At 51.8% G+C, this 20,251-nt stretch overlaps 6 protein-coding genes across 6 annotated transcripts; 2 read left to right on the top strand and 4 right to left on the bottom strand.

Moving 5' to 3' along the window:
- Positions 1 to 153: 153 nt before the first annotated feature.
- On the bottom strand, positions 154 to 2,894 carry BGZ61DRAFT_507503 (glycoside hydrolase superfamily; the record flags this gene model as incomplete). Its single annotated transcript, XM_046251912.1, has 4 exons — positions 154 to 1,668; positions 1,725 to 2,040; positions 2,111 to 2,717; positions 2,774 to 2,894. 4 exons carry the CDS (start codon positions 2,892 to 2,894, stop codon positions 154 to 156), a joined length of 2,559 nt encoding a protein of 852 aa, XP_046101814.1.
- Positions 2,895 to 3,292: 398 nt separating this feature from the next.
- On the top strand, positions 3,293 to 5,352 carry BGZ61DRAFT_455394 (uncharacterized protein). The gene is made up of 5 exons (XM_046246374.1): positions 3,293 to 3,546; positions 3,623 to 4,097; positions 4,147 to 4,493; positions 4,551 to 4,799; positions 4,851 to 5,352. The coding sequence occupies exons 1-5, from the start codon at positions 3,341 to 3,343 to the stop codon at positions 5,329 to 5,331; spliced, it is 1,758 nt and encodes a 585-aa protein (XP_046101813.1). The 5' UTR covers positions 3,293 to 3,340; the 3' UTR covers positions 5,332 to 5,352.
- A 1,190-nt stretch (positions 5,353 to 6,542) lies between these two features.
- Positions 6,543 to 10,201, bottom strand: BGZ61DRAFT_58934 (uncharacterized protein). The gene is made up of 4 exons (XM_046256573.1): positions 9,517 to 10,201; positions 8,801 to 9,465; positions 8,066 to 8,725; positions 6,543 to 8,001 (listed from the first exon to the last, which is right to left on the bottom strand). The coding sequence occupies exons 1-4, from the start codon at positions 10,143 to 10,145 to the stop codon at positions 6,626 to 6,628; spliced, it is 3,330 nt and encodes a 1,109-aa protein (XP_046101812.1). The 5' UTR covers positions 10,146 to 10,201; the 3' UTR covers positions 6,543 to 6,625.
- A 180-nt stretch (positions 10,202 to 10,381) lies between these two features.
- On the bottom strand, positions 10,382 to 11,853 carry BGZ61DRAFT_424027 (kinase-like domain-containing protein; the record flags this gene model as incomplete). The annotated part of the gene is made up of 2 exons (XM_046243584.1): positions 10,382 to 10,760; positions 10,816 to 11,853. Coding segments are annotated over 2 exons (1,416 nt in total), but the record flags the coding sequence as incomplete, so codon positions are not given.
- A 1,847-nt stretch (positions 11,854 to 13,700) lies between these two features.
- Positions 13,701 to 16,307, top strand: BGZ61DRAFT_480172 (uncharacterized protein; the record flags this gene model as incomplete). The annotated part of the gene is made up of 1 exon (XM_046249163.1): positions 13,701 to 16,307. The coding sequence occupies one exon, from the start codon at positions 13,701 to 13,703 to the stop codon at positions 16,305 to 16,307; it is 2,607 nt and encodes an 868-aa protein (XP_046101810.1).
- Positions 16,308 to 17,248: 941 nt separating this feature from the next.
- Positions 17,249 to 20,009, bottom strand: BGZ61DRAFT_549532 (ankyrin repeat-containing domain protein). The gene is made up of 3 exons (XM_046255437.1): positions 19,513 to 20,009; positions 18,511 to 19,426; positions 17,249 to 18,342 (listed from the first exon to the last, which is right to left on the bottom strand). Exons 1-3 carry the CDS (start codon positions 19,702 to 19,704, stop codon positions 17,408 to 17,410), a joined length of 2,043 nt encoding a protein of 680 aa, XP_046101809.1. The 5' UTR covers positions 19,705 to 20,009; the 3' UTR covers positions 17,249 to 17,407.
- Between the last annotated feature and the right edge of the window lie 242 nt (positions 20,010 to 20,251).

Below are 20,251 nucleotides of genomic sequence, written 5' to 3'. Positions count from 1 at the left end.
AGATACATTCAGTGACTATACGCCAAAATACCGGTAACACGATCGATCACTTGGGCGCAGCATGAAGTGGACGAATAAGTTGGGTCAACCTTCTATTTGGTCTACGTGTGGGTACATCAAAGGACCACCTCTTCCTATGGCGACACAATGCTTCTAGAGACCGGTCCACCATGTTGTTTCCTTAACCTCAAAGGTGGACTTCAACGGGGTCTCCGAGCTGCAGGTTCCCACGAGAACATCGTAAAGACCACTCTCCTCGGTCCACTGATGCCGCGTCTCATCCCAGAAGCTAGTGGCATATTTCCTGTCAATCACCACCTGAGCCATAGTTGACTCTCCCTTATCCACGTAGACCTTGGCGAATCCCTTCAGCTCCTTCGGCGGGCGGTTGATGGAAGGTGACCGTTGCGATACGTACACCTGAACCACTTCCGAGCCGCCAACATCACCCGTATTATGCACGCTGGTGCTGACCACAAGACGGCCGCCCTTGGGGGTGCTCTCAAGTCGTACTGAGAGATCAGAAATGACGAAACTCGTGTATGACAGCCCCCAACCGAACGGCCATTGCACTGGCTTCTTGACGGCCTCGTAGAACCGATACCCAACGTAAATGTCCTCCCCATAGAGCACACGGCCATGTTCTGATCGGTAGTTCAAAAACGCCGGGTTGTCCTCCACACGAACCGGGAACGATAGAGGCAGCTTCCCGCCGGGATTGACGTCGCCAAAGAGGACGTCCGCAATGGCGTTTCCTGTCTCGTTGCCGCCGTACCAGGCTTGCACTACTCCAGAGACTGCGTCTGCCCACGGCATGCTGACGGGGGCTCCTGATTGAACGACCACGACAGTGCGAGGGTTGGCCGCGGCGACTGCGAAGATGAGCTCGTCAGTCCGTCCGGGCAAGTCCATGTGCGCGCGGTCGTGGCCTTCTTGCTCAAAGTCGGAATTCAAGCCAACGCAGAGGACGACCTGGTCCACAGACTTGGCCAGCTCAACTGCCTTGGCTATTTCTTCATCTGGGTCGACGACTTTGGCGCCGCCAATTCGAACGCCGCCGCCTCCAAAGGTCACGACGCCGTCGGTATCCTTGATCTTGGATGCGGCGCCGCTGGCGAAGACAACTTTGACTTTGTAGGTCTGTCCCGCCGTCAATTTCTTGACGCCGGTTTCTTCCACAGTTCCCACATTGAAGAAGCTTCCTCCCCGGCGCTGCACAGTCTCATTATCGATCAGCAGCTCGTCATCGACATAGAGTCTTGCTGTGCCGAAAACGCAGAGACCAAACTCGAACTCGCACGTCTCCTCTGCCTCGTAAGTAGCCTCGATTTCTCCCCACCATAGATCCTCTTTGAGTTCGGGGTGGTAGTAGTCCGCAAAGTACATGTCAGTATCTACGAGGTGTAATGTGTCAACCGGGTTCCGATCACGGTTGGAGTCGGGAGAAGTGAAGGCCTTGAAAGTGACACCCACTCGGCCATCCGAGGTTCGCATTTTCGGTCCAAGAACTGGAAGCATTTTATGAGCTTGGGATCCAAGGGAGTATCGGACATCTGTGACCTTTTGCGAAATGCCCTCGAACGGGGATACGGCATAATACGGCCTCAAGGCAGCTGATCCGCCGCCACAGTACACGGCAGTTTTGGCGTTGTTTCCGATAACGGCAACCTAGGGAAATTATTAGATGCATGTTAATATTGCGTCCAGGTGTTTATTAGACTCACGCATTTCTCTTTCGCAAACGGAAGTACTTTGTCTGTGTTCTTCAGAAGCACGATTGACTGACCCGCAAGGTCCCTCAATAGGCTCGCGGTTTCTGGAGTATCCCTTCCCTCTTCTGGGGCATTTTCCGGGACTCCGATCTTGCTGACTCGGTGGACGAATCTCAAAACCTCACGTACGCGTTGATCGACCACCTCTTGCTCCAGCTTTTTAGCCATGAGGGCGTGACTAATAAGCTCCCCACGCCAACGTGATGGGCCAGGCATCTCCAGGTCAAGACCAGCATTAATACTCTCGACTGTTGAGTATGTTCCGTACCTTGTTGAAAGAGTTAGTGGATGCAGTTTCCAATGTTATCTGAGAATATTATAAGCGAGACAGCACTTACCAGTCACTCATAACAAGCCCTTCCCATCCCCATTCCTCTCTGACGATTTTCTGAATAAACTTTGGGTTCTCGCTGACATGAACCCCGTTGACCTTATTGTACGACGTCATAAAAGACCCAGGGTTGGCATCCCGGACGGCGATTTGGAACGGGAGGACGTATATTTCGCGGAGGGCTCGCTCCGTGACGAGGCTGTCGACAGCCATTCTCTCGTGCTCTTGATCGTTCGCGACGAAGTGTTTGATCGAGGCCACGACTCCTGTTTCTTGAACGCCATTCACGATGGATGCAGCACATTTCCCCGACAGAACAGGGTCCTCGGAGAACGCTTCGAATGCTCGTCCTCCCAGTGGGCTTCGCTGCATATTGACCGTCGGCCCAAGAAGCGCGTGAGCACCCTTCGCCTTGGCCTCTACGCCCATCAATCTACCAGCACTCTGTAGCAGATCGGTGTCCCAAGTGGCTGCGAGGCCGGTACCGCACGGGAGACAGGCGGCCGGGATGCCGTTGAAGAAGCGGGTGCCGCGGACGCCATTGGGGCCATCTGAGAGTCGGACGGAGGGCACATTGAGTCGCGGGACGGCCTTGGTGTGCCAGAAGTCGATTCCTAAGCTGCATTAGCAACGAGCGCGGAGGTTTATGGCCTATCTTGGGAGTAATTACCAGAGAGCAGACCAATCTTTTCTCTACTGCTCAGTTCTTTCAGCACCTGCTCCACGTCGAAGCCTGGCTGAGACGTGCGTGAGGGGAGGTCGGCTGGCTCGGGCAGAGATATGTCACCCATGGTGATAGTAGTGGCGTCTCGGTTCAGCAGGGGAAAAAAAGAGGAAGAACAAGATCTCAAGCCGGATATTAGGTGGATCTGAGCTCGTTCAAATCTCCGTCTTTAATACCGGCGCTCAATCCTCCAGTATTCCCTCTATTCCGAGCATTCTCCTTGAATCGGCCGTACTAACAAATAAGTGAAATGTACTACGACATGCGTTTACTTCTTCGGGCTAAGCCATGTACCGCTCCGTACATCCCATGTCAAACATCCGGCATTCCGCTGAGCATGAATGAGCCAGCCCAACTAAGTTACGCTCGAATGCGAGTCAGGTCCACTGTAACTCCACCGCCAATGCTCCATAAAACAACTGTCTTCCTGCTTTCCGCGGAGCTCCATCTCCATCCGCGATCCTTCATCACGCGAATGATCATGCTTCGGCCCTCTCATGGGCATCGATAAGAATGTCTACAGACGATACCAGCACTCCGCGGAAGCGCCCGCGTCCCAGTTCTGACATTACTCGACCCGCGTATCCTCGGAAGCGCGCCGCGCAGGCTTGTCACACTTGTCGTCGACGACGCACCAAATGCGACAATGAGCGACCAGCATGTACTTCGTGCATGAAACTAGGCATCGAGTGCGTCTATCAGGAGAGCGATAAGTCAAGGTAAGCTTATCCCGTTGAAGTGATTCCCCTGAGGGATTTAAGAGATGGAAGCCGGCTAAGTCAGTTCGCACTTAAGTTTCGACTCTGCCAGCCTTGCCATACTCCAACGACTGGACACGCTCGAGCATCTCTTCAGAGTTGCACATCCTGAGACTCTACGTACCCAAGACATCCCTCATGCTCCATCTCCCGAAGCTACATCGCCCGAAGCCACATCACAGACTGTGAGTTTCGATGCCCCGGTCAAGACCGCTCCCACCGAGCTTTATTGCATCAACATCGAGACAGTTCTGCAATGGCCGGCTCTTCAACTACCAAATCATATTCCACAGCGGAGCCTAAAAAGCGTCATTCAACTAAGCCATCCAAGTCCGGTCCCTCGTCTGTTGTCAATCTCAGACCTCGATAGTGCGGATACGGTATCATTGCTGCAACGCTTTCTCCAGAATTTCCACATCTACAATCCTGTCTTGGAGATAGCGCAGACCGAAGAATGTGTGAAGAGTACTGTTTATAACGGGTTGGGGTGGGATGCGGAGTCTTGCCTTTCGGTATCTTACCTCATTCAGGGCGACGGAGAACATCGCTGACAATGACCAGCTCCTCATATTTGCGCTAGGTACCATTGCAATTCCCGATGCGCAAGCCTCTTCGGATACTTCCTCGACATTTCGTGAATCAGAGCAGTTCCAACGCGCAGAGTCGTTTTTCCTCGCCGCACAGAGGCGGATGGGGCCAGCATTATGCCACAGCGGGATAATGGAAGCACAGATTTTCTTCTTGGCTGGCGTATATCTGATGACCACTCTGAGACCATTCGAGGCCTGGAGAATGTTCATCCAGGCGTTAGCTTGCTGTCAGACATTACATCCGTCTTCTGGTGATTCACAGCAGGATGTGTCTCCTGTGTACAGGAGTATTTATTGGACGTGTTTCAAGTCTGAACTGTGAGTATCGAAGGTATCCATTCATTCTATTCACCTTGACTGATATCTTTGGTGCAGGGAACTACGTTTGGAACTGAACATCACCGAGAATAGCATATGGAACCTACGGTATCCCGAATTCTTCCCAGCCCCCCCAGAGAGCCTTCAGTCGCAGGGCGAGGCAACGTGGTATTTCTACCTGGCTGAAATTGCATTGCGGCGGCTTGGCAACCGTATCTTGACGCACATGTGCCAGTTCAAATCAGGAAGCGCAATGCCTAGCCAAGTGTCTAAAATCATCGAGTTTGAGCAACAAGCCGACAGCTGGTGGGTGATACATTCCGAATGGGAAACTTGACTGACAGTGCCAATTTCTAGGCTTGATTCTCTCCCTAGTCCACTGAAGCTCGACGGCTCGCTTTCCGAAAGCATTGATGATGATTCGGAAGCCGCTCCTCTGCGATTTATCCTCAACGGCCACCTTCTAGACTGCTATGAGATGATGTATTGGCCCTTTATGGCCGATGCAATTCACGGCATTTTGCAGAATGACCCCGATTCTCGGATGCTAGCCTGTAAAGGATTCGAAATCTGTGTGCGGCGGATCAACGAAAACGAGCCAGGCTTCCGCCATCGCCATCACGGGACTTGGCTCATGCTTCGTTCCTGTACGCGAAGTGCATTGCTATTGCTCGCTGCGGCACGATCTAGTCTCAACGACATGCTTCCTGCTGAATGGAAGGTCGCTGTTGCTAAAGTCACAGAATTATTAAGGTACTGGAAGGACGAGACGTTGGACGCGGGGGACCGATTAAATATTTTAGAGGCTCTTTTAACATCAACTCCCGAATCAAAGTAAACTACAGAATATACCTTTGCCCGTTTATTCACCGAATAAACCGGCACCCTGCCGCCATGGAATACTGCCCAGAGGCCCAGCCTGTGTGATTGTGTGGTGGGAGGGGAATAGATTGAGCGCACGCTGGTGAATACGTACGGTGGAGTTACGCTTCGCCGGTGCAAACTTCTTATTTAGTGACGGATTCAAGGGCACTGCTATTTCTGCTCCCGGGAGAGTCTCGACGAATGCCCGGGTTTTACTCTCCCCGGGCAGTCAGCGATTAATTATTAGAGGTAGTCCCATTCCGCTCACATCCCTTGGTCGCGCATGGGTCGGGTTACTCCTTTCAATCTGTCCATCAAATGGCAGAGATCTAGGCTGTCTACCCTTAGTTATTTTATCGTCGGAGCTGAGGGCCCGGTGACATTCTATGTCATTTGACACGCCAGTCAAAACCCTATTGGTATAAGCTTGTTTTCTAAGAGAATGAACACACACTAACTATAACTAATGGATATATACTGTTGAAAGTAGTAGAACAAGAGCAATCACACCAACGCACTACTTCTACGGGGAAAAATAACTTATGACATCTGCCGCGATGCCGACCTTATACAGCATGCCTTCATTAGAGACGGCAGGAGCACTCAAATCCGGGATCGATATTATGGATACCATGGGTGAGATGGATAATCATGACTTATTATTTGGGTCGGGTGGCTTGGGGCCTCTACCCGAAAGTGTGACACCTCGCTCGGCGACTTGGGCCACGATATGCTGGACATGTATGCGTATCTCCAGCCCTTCGCTCCACCGAGTGAGATTGATCGTGTCCTGGAGTTCGCTGACAAATTTAACTCAATCTCGAGCGAATTGGCAACAGGTAGTATTCCGGGCTCCTTGCCGAGCCAGGTTTCAGATCTGGTAGACACGAATGTCTCCGGACCCTGGGTTGAAGACGTAGGCGGCCTTCACCCCAGTATTGCGGATGTGCTGCAACAGGGCATAGTGCCATTGTCCCAAGGTTTGTATGGGCTTCAAGATGGGCTATCCGCCACGAAAATGTTTCGCCAACGCGATAGTGGCGAGAGCAAGAGTAAACGGAGACCTAACGACCTGGACAGCTGTCCAGTTTACCAAGTTTAAAGAGTGCACCGCGAGACCTCCATCGACATATTTTACGAACTTCGTAAATGAAGAAAATGAACCGCAGGCTGTTTACTCCAACACAAAAACTCCAGCGCCAGCTCCATCAAGGACCATTTACATACTTTGAAAATCTCCTACTGTTCCTCCTAACGTTAGGAAAGTATCACCCCCGCGACCGAAAAACGCTTAAAAATGAGCGTTTCCTCTTCTTAGCCTCTCGGTTGTTTCCCGTTTCCGAGGAATCACCATCGCCAGAGCTAGGCTCTGTTGGTAGAGATGAGACAGACATCGCAGACAACCCTCCATCCGTGACATCTGAGTGATTTCTCATGCCCGGGCTTCCGGTAGAGTCAGAAAATGGAGGAACACTTGTCTCGCTCTCTTCCTGCCCAGTCAAATTCCCATCTTTCTGCCTGAGTCCAATCCTGTAAGGCGTGTGGCCGAACACAACCGCACCCTTATCCCCCAGATCGTTCAACGTGATCTTCAAGCACACCTTCGGGACGTTCAGATGTATTCTCTGGCCTCTAGGCAGAAGTAACTGGACGGGATCGTGATGCAGAGGCGTCGTGTTCAGTGGCTGTGGATCGAGACACTCGCACTGTGAGAACAGCTCACAGCGTGAGGACCATGCAATATCAGTTGTGATCTGGCCGGGGCCCAAATCTACCTCACTTCTCGCTGTCTGTATTGTCTTCAGCGTTGAGATGGATGCGCCCATGTAGTCCATGCCTGTAGGTACCGTCCTCCAGTTCGCGCAAAGGACGGTTGGGTTCTCGGCTTGGAGTAGATCCCCAAAATTCTTCCCAAATATGGTTGTCGCCTTGACATATCGAACGTAATCGACCCAGCCATAGCCTCCTGTTTGCAAGTGGTGGATTCGTTGCTGGATTGGGCCACTGGGTTTGGCAACGTCCCAGAAGTCAAATCCCACCAGGCTCTTGACTAGCATCTTGCTCGACTGACGAAACCAGTACCCATCCTGCGCAGCAACCTGAGCTTGGTATTCAATGAGAATCTGTAGATCATGGAGGATTTCTTGCACTCTATCCCGGAAATAGTAATGGATTTCCACAAGCTGGCCACTCTCATTTTGTCGCACATCGTCGATGTAGAGTTGGAGGTTCAGATTGTCGAAATCCCCCAGCACCTCGACTGCCTTTGTCCCCCCGCTACTCAGTAATGAGTCTCCTTTAAGTGATCCATCAAATTTCCACTTGGAACGATATGCTGGCCTGGTCCGGTCTTGTTCGATTGATGCGCGTACTAGATGCAGTAAGGCGGAGGCACCATCGACCAGCCACGCCCTTCTTTCGTCGACGTCATAAAAAACGAAAGATTGGAGAGAGACCCAATCTAGTAACCCTGAGTAGCTTTTGGCTCTTTGCAGGTAAATCGGCTTGTCTCTCTTCCCAATTGAAACAGACAACCCGCCAATCAAATTCGAGCCTCCTTCGACGTATAGTTTGTCAAAGACAATTGATTTTGGCGGTAGTGGTAGACTCGATGAACGTATGTCCAGTTTTGCGTCCTTGTTTCCTATTGCAGCGCCATAGGTTAGCGTAACAGTAGACAAAACTGAAATTGAGCCTAGCTAGCTTACCTGAATACTCTTTGACGTCACAGCACCACCCAAGAACATGGCGACGGGCTTCGAGGTCCCTGAGTGCCAATCCATCCGAAGTTTCATACTCGAGATCCTCTAGGCGGGAATCATAGTACGAAATCCGGTTGCCGGTGGGATCAAAAATGAAATGCCACAATACAACGTCGACGGCAACAGATGTGGCCACAAGAAGAGAGCAAAAACCCTTGAGAATGATCTTCCCTCCTAGACTGACAAACTGTCTTGATTGTACAAGTTCAGCCATTGCACTGGGAGAGATTTCGATGCCAGTCTCGGGATCAGCTCTATGAGCAATCGGGTATCCAGTGACCAAGACGGGGTTTCGAAAGAGACTGGCCCAACAGAAACCTCGGGACATTGAGTTGACATCAACCACTGCTTTCGTAAAGAAACTCATTCGGCATGACGCAAAAATTGCTGATTTGGATGTCGTATTTCCCTGTCGGATATGGATGGACGAGAGATGCGGTATACAAGTTGCTACGCCCTGAGAAAGTGAAGATGAGCGCAATGCGGATCCTAACCACCCCAATTGTTCGCCGACATCTGACAGAAAGTCCACTTGTCCTTTAGCTACGATACAGCATGATGCCAGGCTTTGTGTAGCTTTCAGAAAAGATCCGTTCGGTAGCTCGACTATTACACAACATTTTAAATCAGTATCAGTGATGTACAGAGGGGCGTAATTGGGATTTGTGCTTGTAAACCTACCAATGCAATCAGGACGCGATAGGAATTTCTTAAGGAGTAGCCGGATTGAAAGATTGGCCGTTGGCCACGTCTGTTCCATGTACTCCGAGACAGTTGTTGCCTGGGCCTGTTGCGAGACTCCAGTCAAGCATATAATGTGATCGAGGATATGTTCAGGCTCACCCACGTATTCTTGGTCCCGGATGAACTGAAAGAGGTCCCAGTCGAGATGAAACGACATCTCAACAGACAGAGGTGATCTATGGCGACTGACCTTGCGAAGAGGTGCGAATGGCAAAATGTGGCTGCGAATTGACTCCCCAATATACAGCATGATGCTCGGATCTAGCCTGTCCACCCGCGAGTATGCTTGAATTTTTGTAAGTAGCCACTGGTATGACTGCGACGACTTAATGAATTGTTTATAGTCTTCAAGGTTGGGTAGGTCCAGCGACTGCTGTGATGAGTCCATTCCGTTGAGATGGTCCTTCTCAGAGATCTCTGGCGCATCCAGATCCATTGGAGTAATCCCCTCCAAGGACGAAACCCAGTTTGTAATATCTGAGACAGGCATTCTGAACGTTTGTCGAAGCTTCAGGCCTTCTGGGGAATCATCGTCATCGGTATCGTTGCCTTGGCCGGACAGTGCGGGAAATGGATTTGTATAGAGTGCTTCCATGACAGTTCTAATGAGTGGTTAGACGGAACTAGCGAAAATGTGATTCGTAAGATCTTACCTTCTGTTCTTGTGTAGAAAGACTGAAACCTCTCTCTGAGTTCTGGTCGATGATTCTCCGTGAAGCCTTCGAGCGAAGGCTTTGAGAAGGCCTGGGAGGAGTTCGTGGAGCTCTTTTGGCAGCTTACTCGAAGTTGGAATGTTCTGAATGTCTCCAGCGAGGTATCCGGAGAACTCGTCGATGTACATGTTTCTTGATGCTGGTAGAACGGAATCAACAGAATAAATAGTCTCGTTGTCGATATCATTCTTGAGGGCGTTGGTGTTCCTGCCACTTTCGTAACTGGCAAAACCGGAATCGAGTTTCGAGCTCTCACCAGCTTGGCTGAACAGAGCATGATCCGCTCGTCGATGAGTATCAAGGACTCCTGGTCCGCTGTCGTGAGGGTCGAGAAAGGCTCCTGAGTGTGCCCGAGAGCTGCTAATAGCAGAGGCATCAGAAGTATACACCTCCCCGGGTTCCCCTATTGTATGAGTCTCGAGCTGGGGGAAGTTGCTAGCCATACCTCCATCGTTTGTGATCTCGGCAAGGGATTGTGGTGCCGCAACGGTCGAGCCTAGTGCGGCTAGCCAGGGATGACCAGCTAGTTCAGCCACAGCTGCCCGATTTTCGGGGCGTTTTTGAAGCATCCGGCAGAGGAATTCGACCCCTTCTCCCGAGACCCCAGATCTTTGGAGCGGAGTAGTATCGAGACGAGATGTCATGATGAGATGCAATAGCTCAGTGTAGCGAATCCCAGCCTTAACTGGATACGGTGGGGTTCCCGCCATTGCATAGAACAGAGCGCCACCAAGACACCAAACATCAACAGCATTCCTGAAAATATGCTTAGGGGTGCGTTCGGGGTTCTTGCCATGGTGAAGGATCTCGTTTTCGTCGTAGTCGGCATACTTTGTGTACACTTCGGGCGCACAGTAGAGAAGAGTGCCACAAAAGGTATGTTGAAATGTCTCGCTATTATCGATTTGTTTTGCCAGACCAAAATCGCCAAGCTTGACGTCGATGGGATCCAAAGAGTTGATGAGAATATTGTCCGGCTTAATATCTCGATGGATAATGTTCTTCATATGCAGGTAGCCTACAGCGCTTAGAAGCTGTTGTGCTAGTATCCGGACAACTTCTTCCTTTAGCGACCCTCCGCCTGAGATGAGATCTCCCAGGTTACCGCCAGGGATATATTCCATGATGATAATACGAGATTCTGGACTCCATTCGAAATGCTCGATATATTTGACGATATTCGGCTGTAATTGTCCTTCAGTGCGGGCGCCGGTCAAGTTAGGGTCTGACAACACTTACATGATGAACCTTCTGCATAATCATAAGCTCGTCCTCCACTTGCTTGTCCATGACGCCATTCTTAATAAACCTTCTCTTGTCGATTTCTTTGGCCGCATATGCCACTCCATCTTCCTTCGAGGTAACCCTATGTATGGAAGCAAAGGCTCCTCTGCTGATTAGAGCAGTCACGTCGTACTTCCCCGAGCCGGTCCACTCCTTCGAGGAATGCTGTGTCTTCTTCATCTTTCGCGATTGTGTCTGGGCGCGAGTCGATTGATTGACCACAGTCCAAGTAAGAATTCGGTCGCCTTGACCACTAGGACTAGCAGAAATGGTCTCTTCCTGGCGTGTTAGGTTGTGACGGGTAAAAAAGTCTTCGACTTTCTGAGTATAAGCCTGGTCGCCGACATTATCACGGCGCGGGATTCGGATACAGAAAGCCAAGTCCTCAGCCTCTCTGTGGAGGAAGATTCGGATGATAGTGCCGGAGCTTAGGATACGTTTTTTTGTTGGGGGGTCAGTCCTGCCCTTATTCTTAGGGTGGGAAGCCAGGACCTGGTTGTCAACCATAGTTCCGTTGGTTGACTGGTCTTCAAACACAACAGCACCGTCCTCATTGACATAGATGCGGAAGTGAACATTACTAATGCGCCGGGATGGGTCGTTGACAAAGACTACATCGCAGCGAGTCGAGTTGCGCCCAAAGGCAAAGCCGGCGGCCGGGTTCTTGAGTTGGGTTGAGAGTCGAAGGATAATCGCGTAATTGCCGGAGATCGCGGGCTCCGTCTGAAACTGAAAACGGCCGGCTTGGTCTTCTAGGGCATAATCGGGTCCGATGGTGTCGGCCTCGCCCTTCCCAATGATGTGGGGGGAGTGCTCGCTGACGAGACGCCGGAGCTCCTCGTGGGCCGAGTTGGATTGAGGGTATAGGATACAGATTGTATCAGAGATGTCTTCGTCAGAGAAGCCAGAGTTCTGCCTCCCGACTTGGTGGGTTTCTAGTGTCCCTAGCGGGTTAGCGGGAGAAGGAGGGATGCCGGAAGGCTTCAAGAGCATCGGGAGGGAGTTCATACCGTGTACCGGCTCCTCGTTGTTCATTTTGAGCGGTCCTACCGAGGTGCAGGATTCAGGCAAGACACGGGGAGTCGAGATGGCTTGTTAGATTGGGATTACGTGGTAGAAGAGGAATATTTTCTCATCATGGGCAGTGCTGCAACACGAGAAGATGGAGATCCGGGGTGACTGGGATGTTAGATAAGCAAGGCAGAATCGGAAGACTTAAATAGCAACTCACTTATTTTCATCGTTGCCGGCAGCGAGACTACAGCAACGCTCCTGTCCAGAGCAATATATCATCTTATGACAAACCCGCGTGTATACTCGAGCCTTGTCGAGGAGATCTGCTCGGATTTCAACAGCTAGCATGGTGTTGGCGACGTGACTAGGATTCTCGGATTAATCAGGTGCCTGTTACTCCGGACGGTACATGGTAAGTAAGGCACATTATCAGCTCTGCATTGTGGAGCGTTCCCTTTTGAGCCTCGCGTAAGAGTGCCCGCCCGAGACAGGGTTAATCCATTAGCGCTGGGGATCATGCAGTCGATATTCGTTCCTGTTTCTACTGACCACTTGTAGCTTCCAGCTCTGTTGAGAAAGTTGATGTTTTGACACGCTAATGCGACTGAATCTATGTATGTACAGAGTTTTGATGGTAAGTTGGCACGGCGCCTTCTGCTGGCAGGGTGCCATGGAGGTGCTAGAGGTGCCAAAGCTTCCAAATTGGGATACTCCGTACGATTCCGCTACTGAGGCTGGGCTACAGCTACGGCTACGGCTGCGGATAGAGCTATTCCTGCCATTAGCTGGGTATCGGGCGGATAGATTACCGACTGACTTGCACAGCTGTGATGGGTTCGAGCTTCTAGGCTGCTTCTGGGCTGCTGTGTGTGAGCGGCTGCGGGACTGCAGCTGTAATGGGGGAGCTGTGGGCTGATACCTCGAGCGACGAGACGGGATGCTCATCGACCGCCATTATGGCTTTTTCCTTCCCTTTAAAGTTACACTCGCTCGCTCTACTGCCGGTAGGGCTGAGGCCATGCGTGGGTGGCCTATCCTGATTCCTGGTCATCCACCAGACACGTTCAAGGGGGTTGTACCAATGGCCAGGCTCCCCTGTAGATGGGCGAGTACTACCGCAGAACGCTTAGAGAACCCAACGGAACTGGTGGCTTGTCCACTTACCAGTCAGAACCTACTCCGTGCAGGTAATTCGAGTCATACGACCCTCGGTGACTCGCCGTACAGGGGTGCTTTTCAGCTCGTCCACGCCAAGGATAATGGAGGCAGAGACAGCCCAAACAGGGCCTTGAGTGCGTCGCCAAGGCCTACTTACGGGCTGTAATTCGAGAGAGGACACTGACAGCGTCAGCAACATGACGTCAGAAACTGCCTTGCGGATCATGTACTATGTACTGTTGTTTCCATCTGCTTCTTCTCTGGTTGCCGAATCCGGAGGCTGCAGCTGGAGGTGCAGCGGTAATCAACCAACCAACCAATCCAGATACGCCGCGACCTGGCCGCCGATGTAGGCCTCGCCTCACGTGAGTCTTCATGAGGTTGAGTCATTCTGCGCTGTCGAGGTTTTCCGTTCTGGGCCGCCAACCGACCGTATTCTCTTCTGCTGCCTCTCTTGCCTGTTTTGAGACTCAAACACAATCACCACACTGAAGAAGGCACATTACACGCTTCTATCCATTCTATTTACCAAACTTTTCACTCTTCCTATTCATTCTCCTTTGTCAGTCTCCTTTGTCACTCTACCTTGTCACTCTACCTTGTCACTCTACCTTGTCACGACAATACGTCATCCCTCCACCGTCACTGCCGTCACCAACGAAGCTCTCATGTCCTACGGCCATCGACAACCCAGTCCACTACGAAACAAGCAGCGCCACAGCCGCGAACAGAGCTGGAGGCGGAGGTTCAAGGAGAGATTCAAGGAGAAATATGACGCCTTAAAACGCAAGGCGAGTTTGACAGCGGCGGACTGGGCAATCCTCTTCGTCAAATACGCCGCTCTCGAATGGAAGCCTGGGAAACCGCTGCCGGAACTCCCTTCGCACCGTCACAGACGCCGTCCCGAACCCGACAGACACCGCTCCCATCGTGAAAGGAGCCCAGAGCAGAGGGGACGCCGTCGCCGCCACCATGGATCTCGACGAGAGCTGAGAGATGCCTCGTACCATCGGTGGCCACACGGATCCTCCATTTCCACCCCCAGGCCCACGAGGCCCAGATCGCCGCACTCCCATACAAGGTCCCATGCTCGACGCCGAACTCATACGTCCGAGGACAATGAGGACTTCGACGATATTGGAGCCTATGGGCATGGCGTTCTACACACAGGCTTCGACCCCTCCTGGTCGACGAGGCCCAAGTCGCCGCACTCCCAGACAAGGCCCTATATGCGACGCCCAACTCGTCTTTACGACGGCGATAAGGACATCCGCCATGTTCAAGTCTATGGGTGTGGCGTTCCGCACCCAGACGTCGACTCCTTCGACACCTCGGGTGATTCAGATGACCATGACCATGCCCCATCTGATTCGGATTACAGCTACGATAGCGATCTCAGCGAAACCCTCTCTGGTTCAGGCATAGTCCACAATGAGAGCCTCCACGTTATCAACTCATTTGATTCGGAAGAAGAGTCGACCGCGAGTCTCCGCAACCCTCAACCCGTACCTCAAGGGGTCCTGACTACAGGCTTCGACCACTTCGACACCCTGAGTGACTCGGATGACGGTTACGATAGCGATCTCAGCGAAGCCCTGTCTGGTTTAGGCATAGACCACAACGAGGGCCTCCACGTTGTCACCCCATCTGATTCGGAAGAAGAGTCGACCGCGAGTCTCCGCGGCCCTCAGCCCGAACCGCAGGGGGTTCCGAGCACAAGCCTAAAGCATACCTCCGCCGATCCAGGCGAGGGTTATCCTGATGTTCCACCCTCCTTGCATGCCACATCGGATACGGACTTCAACGATACTGCACCCGACTCGGGCGAAGACGACGCTGGGAATACTTACGACACTCCTTCATCTTCGTATCAGATATCGGTTTCAGATGATGGCGAATGCAGTGGTCCTAGATCCTGTTCATCCGACTCGGATGGAGATGAAGAAGAGATTGTCCGCCAAGCTACAATCCTTCCGCTCCAATCTGTCAAGGCGGACCTCGGCAGCACAGTCTCTAACTCGAACGGACATTACGCTGGCGATTCTTATGATAGCCCTCCCTCTTCGCATCAGATACGGGACTCAGACGAAGATGAATGTAGTGATCATAGGTCCTGTTCATCCGACTCTGAAGAAGATGAAGAAGATGAAGAAGAGAATGTCCGCCAAGCAGCAGGCCCTCCGCTCAAAGTTGTCAAGGTGGAACTCGGCGACATGCTCCCCAACTCGAAAGAGAATCGGGATGCTCCGCCCAGCTCCAGCCCGCCCGACCCGAGCGAAGACTACCCGGTGGAGAACATCCGCAATGCCGGAACCAGTCCACCCCAAGTTGTGCACGTTGATTCAGGCGACAACTATTCCGACTCTGACGAGTCTGAAGATGGGGATCCGGCAGCAGACCTCAGTCCTACGTCAATTAACGCGTCCCCTGAGGGCGAGGGAGAGGTTGACAGCCTTGACCAGGATGAGGCATATGCCAGCACATCACCCATCGCGAGCCCGGAGAAGCTAGAAAGAGCCTCCGCTATCGCCTCTGTTGTCCCCCTTTCATCACAAGATGATGTGACTGGGCCAGGAGACTCCAAGGCAGAGTCCATAGCAAGCCACAATGCTTCTGGGACCGAGACTCCTGGCCCGCGGCCGCAGCCTTCTTCCGTGGCGATGCCATCCTCTTCGAAGGCTGTCCGCTCCACGAAGAGGCGAGATGCTACTAAGGCCAAGTCACCCATGAACCTCGATCCGGGATCAATTGTCCGGAGAGTGGTTGGGGATGACAAACATCCTTATCTCGTCACGCAGAACGTACTACACAACGGCAATCCAGCCGTTGTGGCACATCCCTGCACGTCTCGTCCCCAAAAGGAAAAATTCAGAAATCAATACCAGGAGCAGACAGAGACACACTACGTCTTCCTGGGGGGTATCATAGAAGGTAATTTTGACACCGATGGCATTCCAAAGCCAAAGGTGGCCGAACTTGATATCCAAGGCCCACCAATGCCTAAACAGACTTACATCAAACTTGAGGAACACGAGCCTTTTGACCCAAACGACTTCGTTCCGTTTGGGCCTCAGAAGCGCGAGCTACCTCCTGAAAGTTTGGAGAAGTTTCTCAACCTGTACAGATTACATGGTTGCAAAAGAGTCCTCCTGGGAGCGTCCCCGCCGCGCAACCGGAAATACTCATGTAAGAATCTTCGATCTGTCACGCCAAGACGTTCAGCCCGCCGGCCTCCTCCTCCCTCCAAGCGTCGCCGCCAACGGAGACAGGAGTAGAGAGCCCAAGGCTGACTGAACACGCCGTTTCAGCACATAGACCGCCGATATCCAGCCAGATTTTCGGCAATGTCTTGACCAAACACTCGGATACTCTTTTGTTCATTCGACATGAGTAGCCAATCTCAGAGGTTATGGATCTGCCAACACGGCATTTCCATTAATATTACTATGATTCGCTACGGTGGTTTTCCTCATCCGCAAGGATGACTGGAAAACACCCTTCGTTTAACATCAGTAACAAAGACGTATACAAAATCAAAGTACCCGAGGCTAAAGCAACCAACCAAAACTAAAACACCCAAAACGAAAGCAACCAAAACGAAAGCAACCAAAACGAAAGCAACCAAAACGAAAGCAACCAAAACGAAAGCAACCAAAACGAAAGCAACCAAAACGAAAGCAACCAAAACGAAAGCAACCAAAACTATCCGCCACGGCTTAGTTGAAGTTGAAACCAACCACGGGCGATTAGAACGCAATCAGCTTTTTGACGTTCCAAGGCCATACCTTACTATTACTTCAACTTGTGTTACACAGATGGGGGCGCGATGAGGTTGGGATATGGCTTTACTCCAGACCTCATACACACCCCTGAATTCGCACACACGAGGATGAGACGGATGGCTGGATCCGATTTGGAGGCCACAATATAGATTGCACGCTCATTGACACACACGGAAGGAGATGGGAGTTTGGACAAGGCTTGAAGTTACTATATAGCTTGCACGATCATTAACAGGTACCGGAGGAGGAGTTCATAGTTCTATTATTAATACACATTCGTTGACGCACCATCATAAGATGTCTATATCCATCATGAAACCTTGTGAGCTGTCCATGCTGTTAACCACTTATCACCCTGAAGTGTGCCAGTATTTTCGGTAGTAGTGTAGTGATTCAACGTGATCCTCAAGTGCTTCTGGTACTAAACATATAGCACAATTCTTCTGGCTTATCAACATGATCATATGGCCCAAATCATCGTCGCCTCCGCTTCACCTCACCTTGTGATGCTATTATCTCTCCCTCGTCCCTTAATTACTTTGACCCCTTGACATTGACATGGAATTCAAAACCCCAACAAACCTGGAGAGAGGCTAGCCTTTCAGCAGCTTGACAACATCCCGATGCTCCTCCTTTTTTGCTATCTGCAGCGGCCACAGCATTTTGGGTTTCATATGCTGAGTCCTCCCCCTATCAGGTCGCGATATGTCACGCCCTAGCGGATTCTTGTCGATTCCCGGGTCATTGAACAGCAACTCGACCACTGCCGTGCGCCCTCGGCATGCCGCTATCCATAGTGGCGTTCTGCCGTCCTCATAGCGGCCGTTTAGGCGGGCATTTACATTGACCCTGCCGGTGGACAGGAGCAACCTCACGACAGCTTCATGCCCGTTGGCCGCCGCTGTCCACAGTGGCGTTTTGTCATCCTTGGCTCGGGCATCCGGGTTGACCTGGCTGTTGGAGAGCAAGAGCTCAGCAACCCCGTGGTGTCCGTTGCTTGCTGCTTGAAATAGCGGCGTGCATCCGAAGTTGTCTTTGCCGTCCGGATTGACTCTACCGGTATCAAGTAGGATCTTGACAATCGCCTCCTGCCCGCTCTCTGCAGCCCAGGACAGCGCCGTTGCCGCGCACTCTCCCACGGCGTCGGGGTCGACCTTGCAGGTTTCAAGCAGCATTTTGACAATATCCTCATGTACCCTCTTCGCCGCGTACATCAAGGGCGACCCCCGATATTTCTGCTGGCTGCCGATGTCTATCCTGCCGCTGTCGATGAGCATTGTGAAAATCGACAGATTCCCCTCATATGCCGCTCGCCATACGGGCGATTCTCCATAAAACGGCGACCCGCCGTCGAGGTTGGTAGCGTTCGGGTCGACTCTGCTACTCTTGAGCAGCAGCTTGACGACCGCTTCATGTTTGTTGATGACCGTGCACATAAGCGCGCTGTTGCCGTCGAAGTTGTCGCGATTTGGGTCAACCTCATTGAAGTCAAGCAGCAGCTTGACAACTATCGCGCGAGCACTCTCCGCTGCTAAAGCGAGCATCGGCCATCTGCTCTTGCTAAGCAGATGAAATGTCTCCCTCAGCTTTGTATCATCTCATCCACCCGCAGTGTGCCCGCCACCAGCTGATTATGGGTCAATGATGGTCTCCAACCCTTTCTCGATTTTATTCACCATCATATCGATCCTCTTACACCCGTCTTCAACTCTTTCCGCGTCTTGCAATCCCATCCCAAGGTTCTGCAACCTTATTACTCTATCCAGGAAATCTTCTTGCTCTGCATTTGGAAACTCCAAGCCCCGACGCTTCTTATACGTTTCGCAGTAGTCCTCAAGTTGCAGTTCTTTTTGGTACATGTCCCAGTCCCAAACCAGCAAAAGGTGGGTTGCCTGATCCCTGGGCCACTCGATGGTTGGGATCACCATTGCGACTCTGTCAGTTGCCGTAACTGAGATTCTTATAACTGCCCAATAATCTTTGTATGGCCTGATGACTGTCGGCCTCGAGGCTCCTTGAAAGAGGCATACAACATCTCCACGGCGGATAGGTGTCGCCGCAAACGGGAGTGTCCAGTCAGCTCTCGTTGAAGCTGTTCCCAACTTGAAGGCCTTGGTGACGTAGGAGCTCCACCGGATTTTCAAATTGGTCGAAGCCGCATCTCCCTCAGCTTCCGTGACTTCGCCGAGAACGTGGCCGAGCCCTTTCATGATAGCCGTCTCCTTATCGTCCCAATTGTCCACTTGCACCTCTTCGGAAGTGATTGCCTTGACAAAATTCTGGAAGAGTTTGCTCCACGGAAGCTCATAGTCGACTTGTAATTGCGCATCGCTGAAATCATGAGCCATACCAAGCAGCGCATAAATCTTGTCGTGGCGCTCGGTGGCTTTGCGGCTGTGGTGTAGCTCAATCAGCTCGGCCAAAGGGCGTATGCCCAGCGAAAACCTGCCCGGTCCCTTGTTTATCCACCTAGGCCGAAATGCAGCACCTCTCATGAGGTAAGTTGCGGAACTGACGAGAGCTGCTAGGGACGTAGATTTGCCTGGATAGGATAATTTCAAGGCAGCTAGTCCTGAGCAGAAAACCTGCCCGTCAATCTCGGCAGAGCCACACTTGATCAAGATGCGCCGAGCTGTACCTGGAATTTTATATTTCCATCAGCAAGACATCTTCAAATCACTGTCGTTTGTTCTCTTACCCAGATCCGCTCAAACCATGGCCGCTGGAGCAATTCCACAATCCCAGGTTTATTAATGTCTTTGGGGGGACTCTGATCCTCGTCCAAAGCCCTGGCTGCGAGGAACAAATCCTCCAGCGCCTCATCAGTGTTCCCTCGGGCCTCTCCCAGCCAAACGATCACGCAATTCGCTTTGGCGAAAATCTTTTCCATTGACTGCACTTGGTGTCCCTTCTCCGCTCTGTCCTCTTGGTTGATGCAGATGGCATCGATCCAGATGATTCGCTCGACGAACCCACCCCGAAGATGCGACAATGCCGCGTGCAGGTTATGTCCGACGGAGAGTTCATGATCGTGTAAGATGAGGGACTTTTTAGCATCCTGGGAGCCCCAAACGTAAGATAATGCCTCATATAGATGGATTTTCCCCGAGTCAAGCAGGGCGCATTGGAAAAGCTGGCATCGTATGGGGGGTATATTGCCTTACAGGGCAGCTGGCCTCAAAATGAATGTTTGCGTGGGGAGGCTATTTTTATGCGCGCAGCCAGCCAGCTGGGGAGTGTATTAGCGGAAATTATGCAGCTAATTATGTAGGTTGTCTACTCAGCCTCCACCAACTGACGTGGTCATGCCATGGATGTAGAAAAGACAGGGTTATCAACTGACCTGAACTCAGCGTGGTAAAGCCAGTACTCTTCATCTAATAGCCCGGGCAAAGCCTTGTCTGGCTAATGCCCAATGGACATGAGGGCAGTGACTG

The sequence above is a fragment of the Ilyonectria robusta genome (genome assembly GCF_021365365.1).
Source record: "Ilyonectria robusta strain PMI_751 chromosome Unknown BGZ61scaffold_15, whole genome shotgun sequence".
Lineage (NCBI taxonomy): Eukaryota > Fungi > Ascomycota > Sordariomycetes > Hypocreales > Nectriaceae > Ilyonectria > Ilyonectria robusta.
This window is presented reverse-complemented; position numbering and strand designations above follow the sequence as displayed.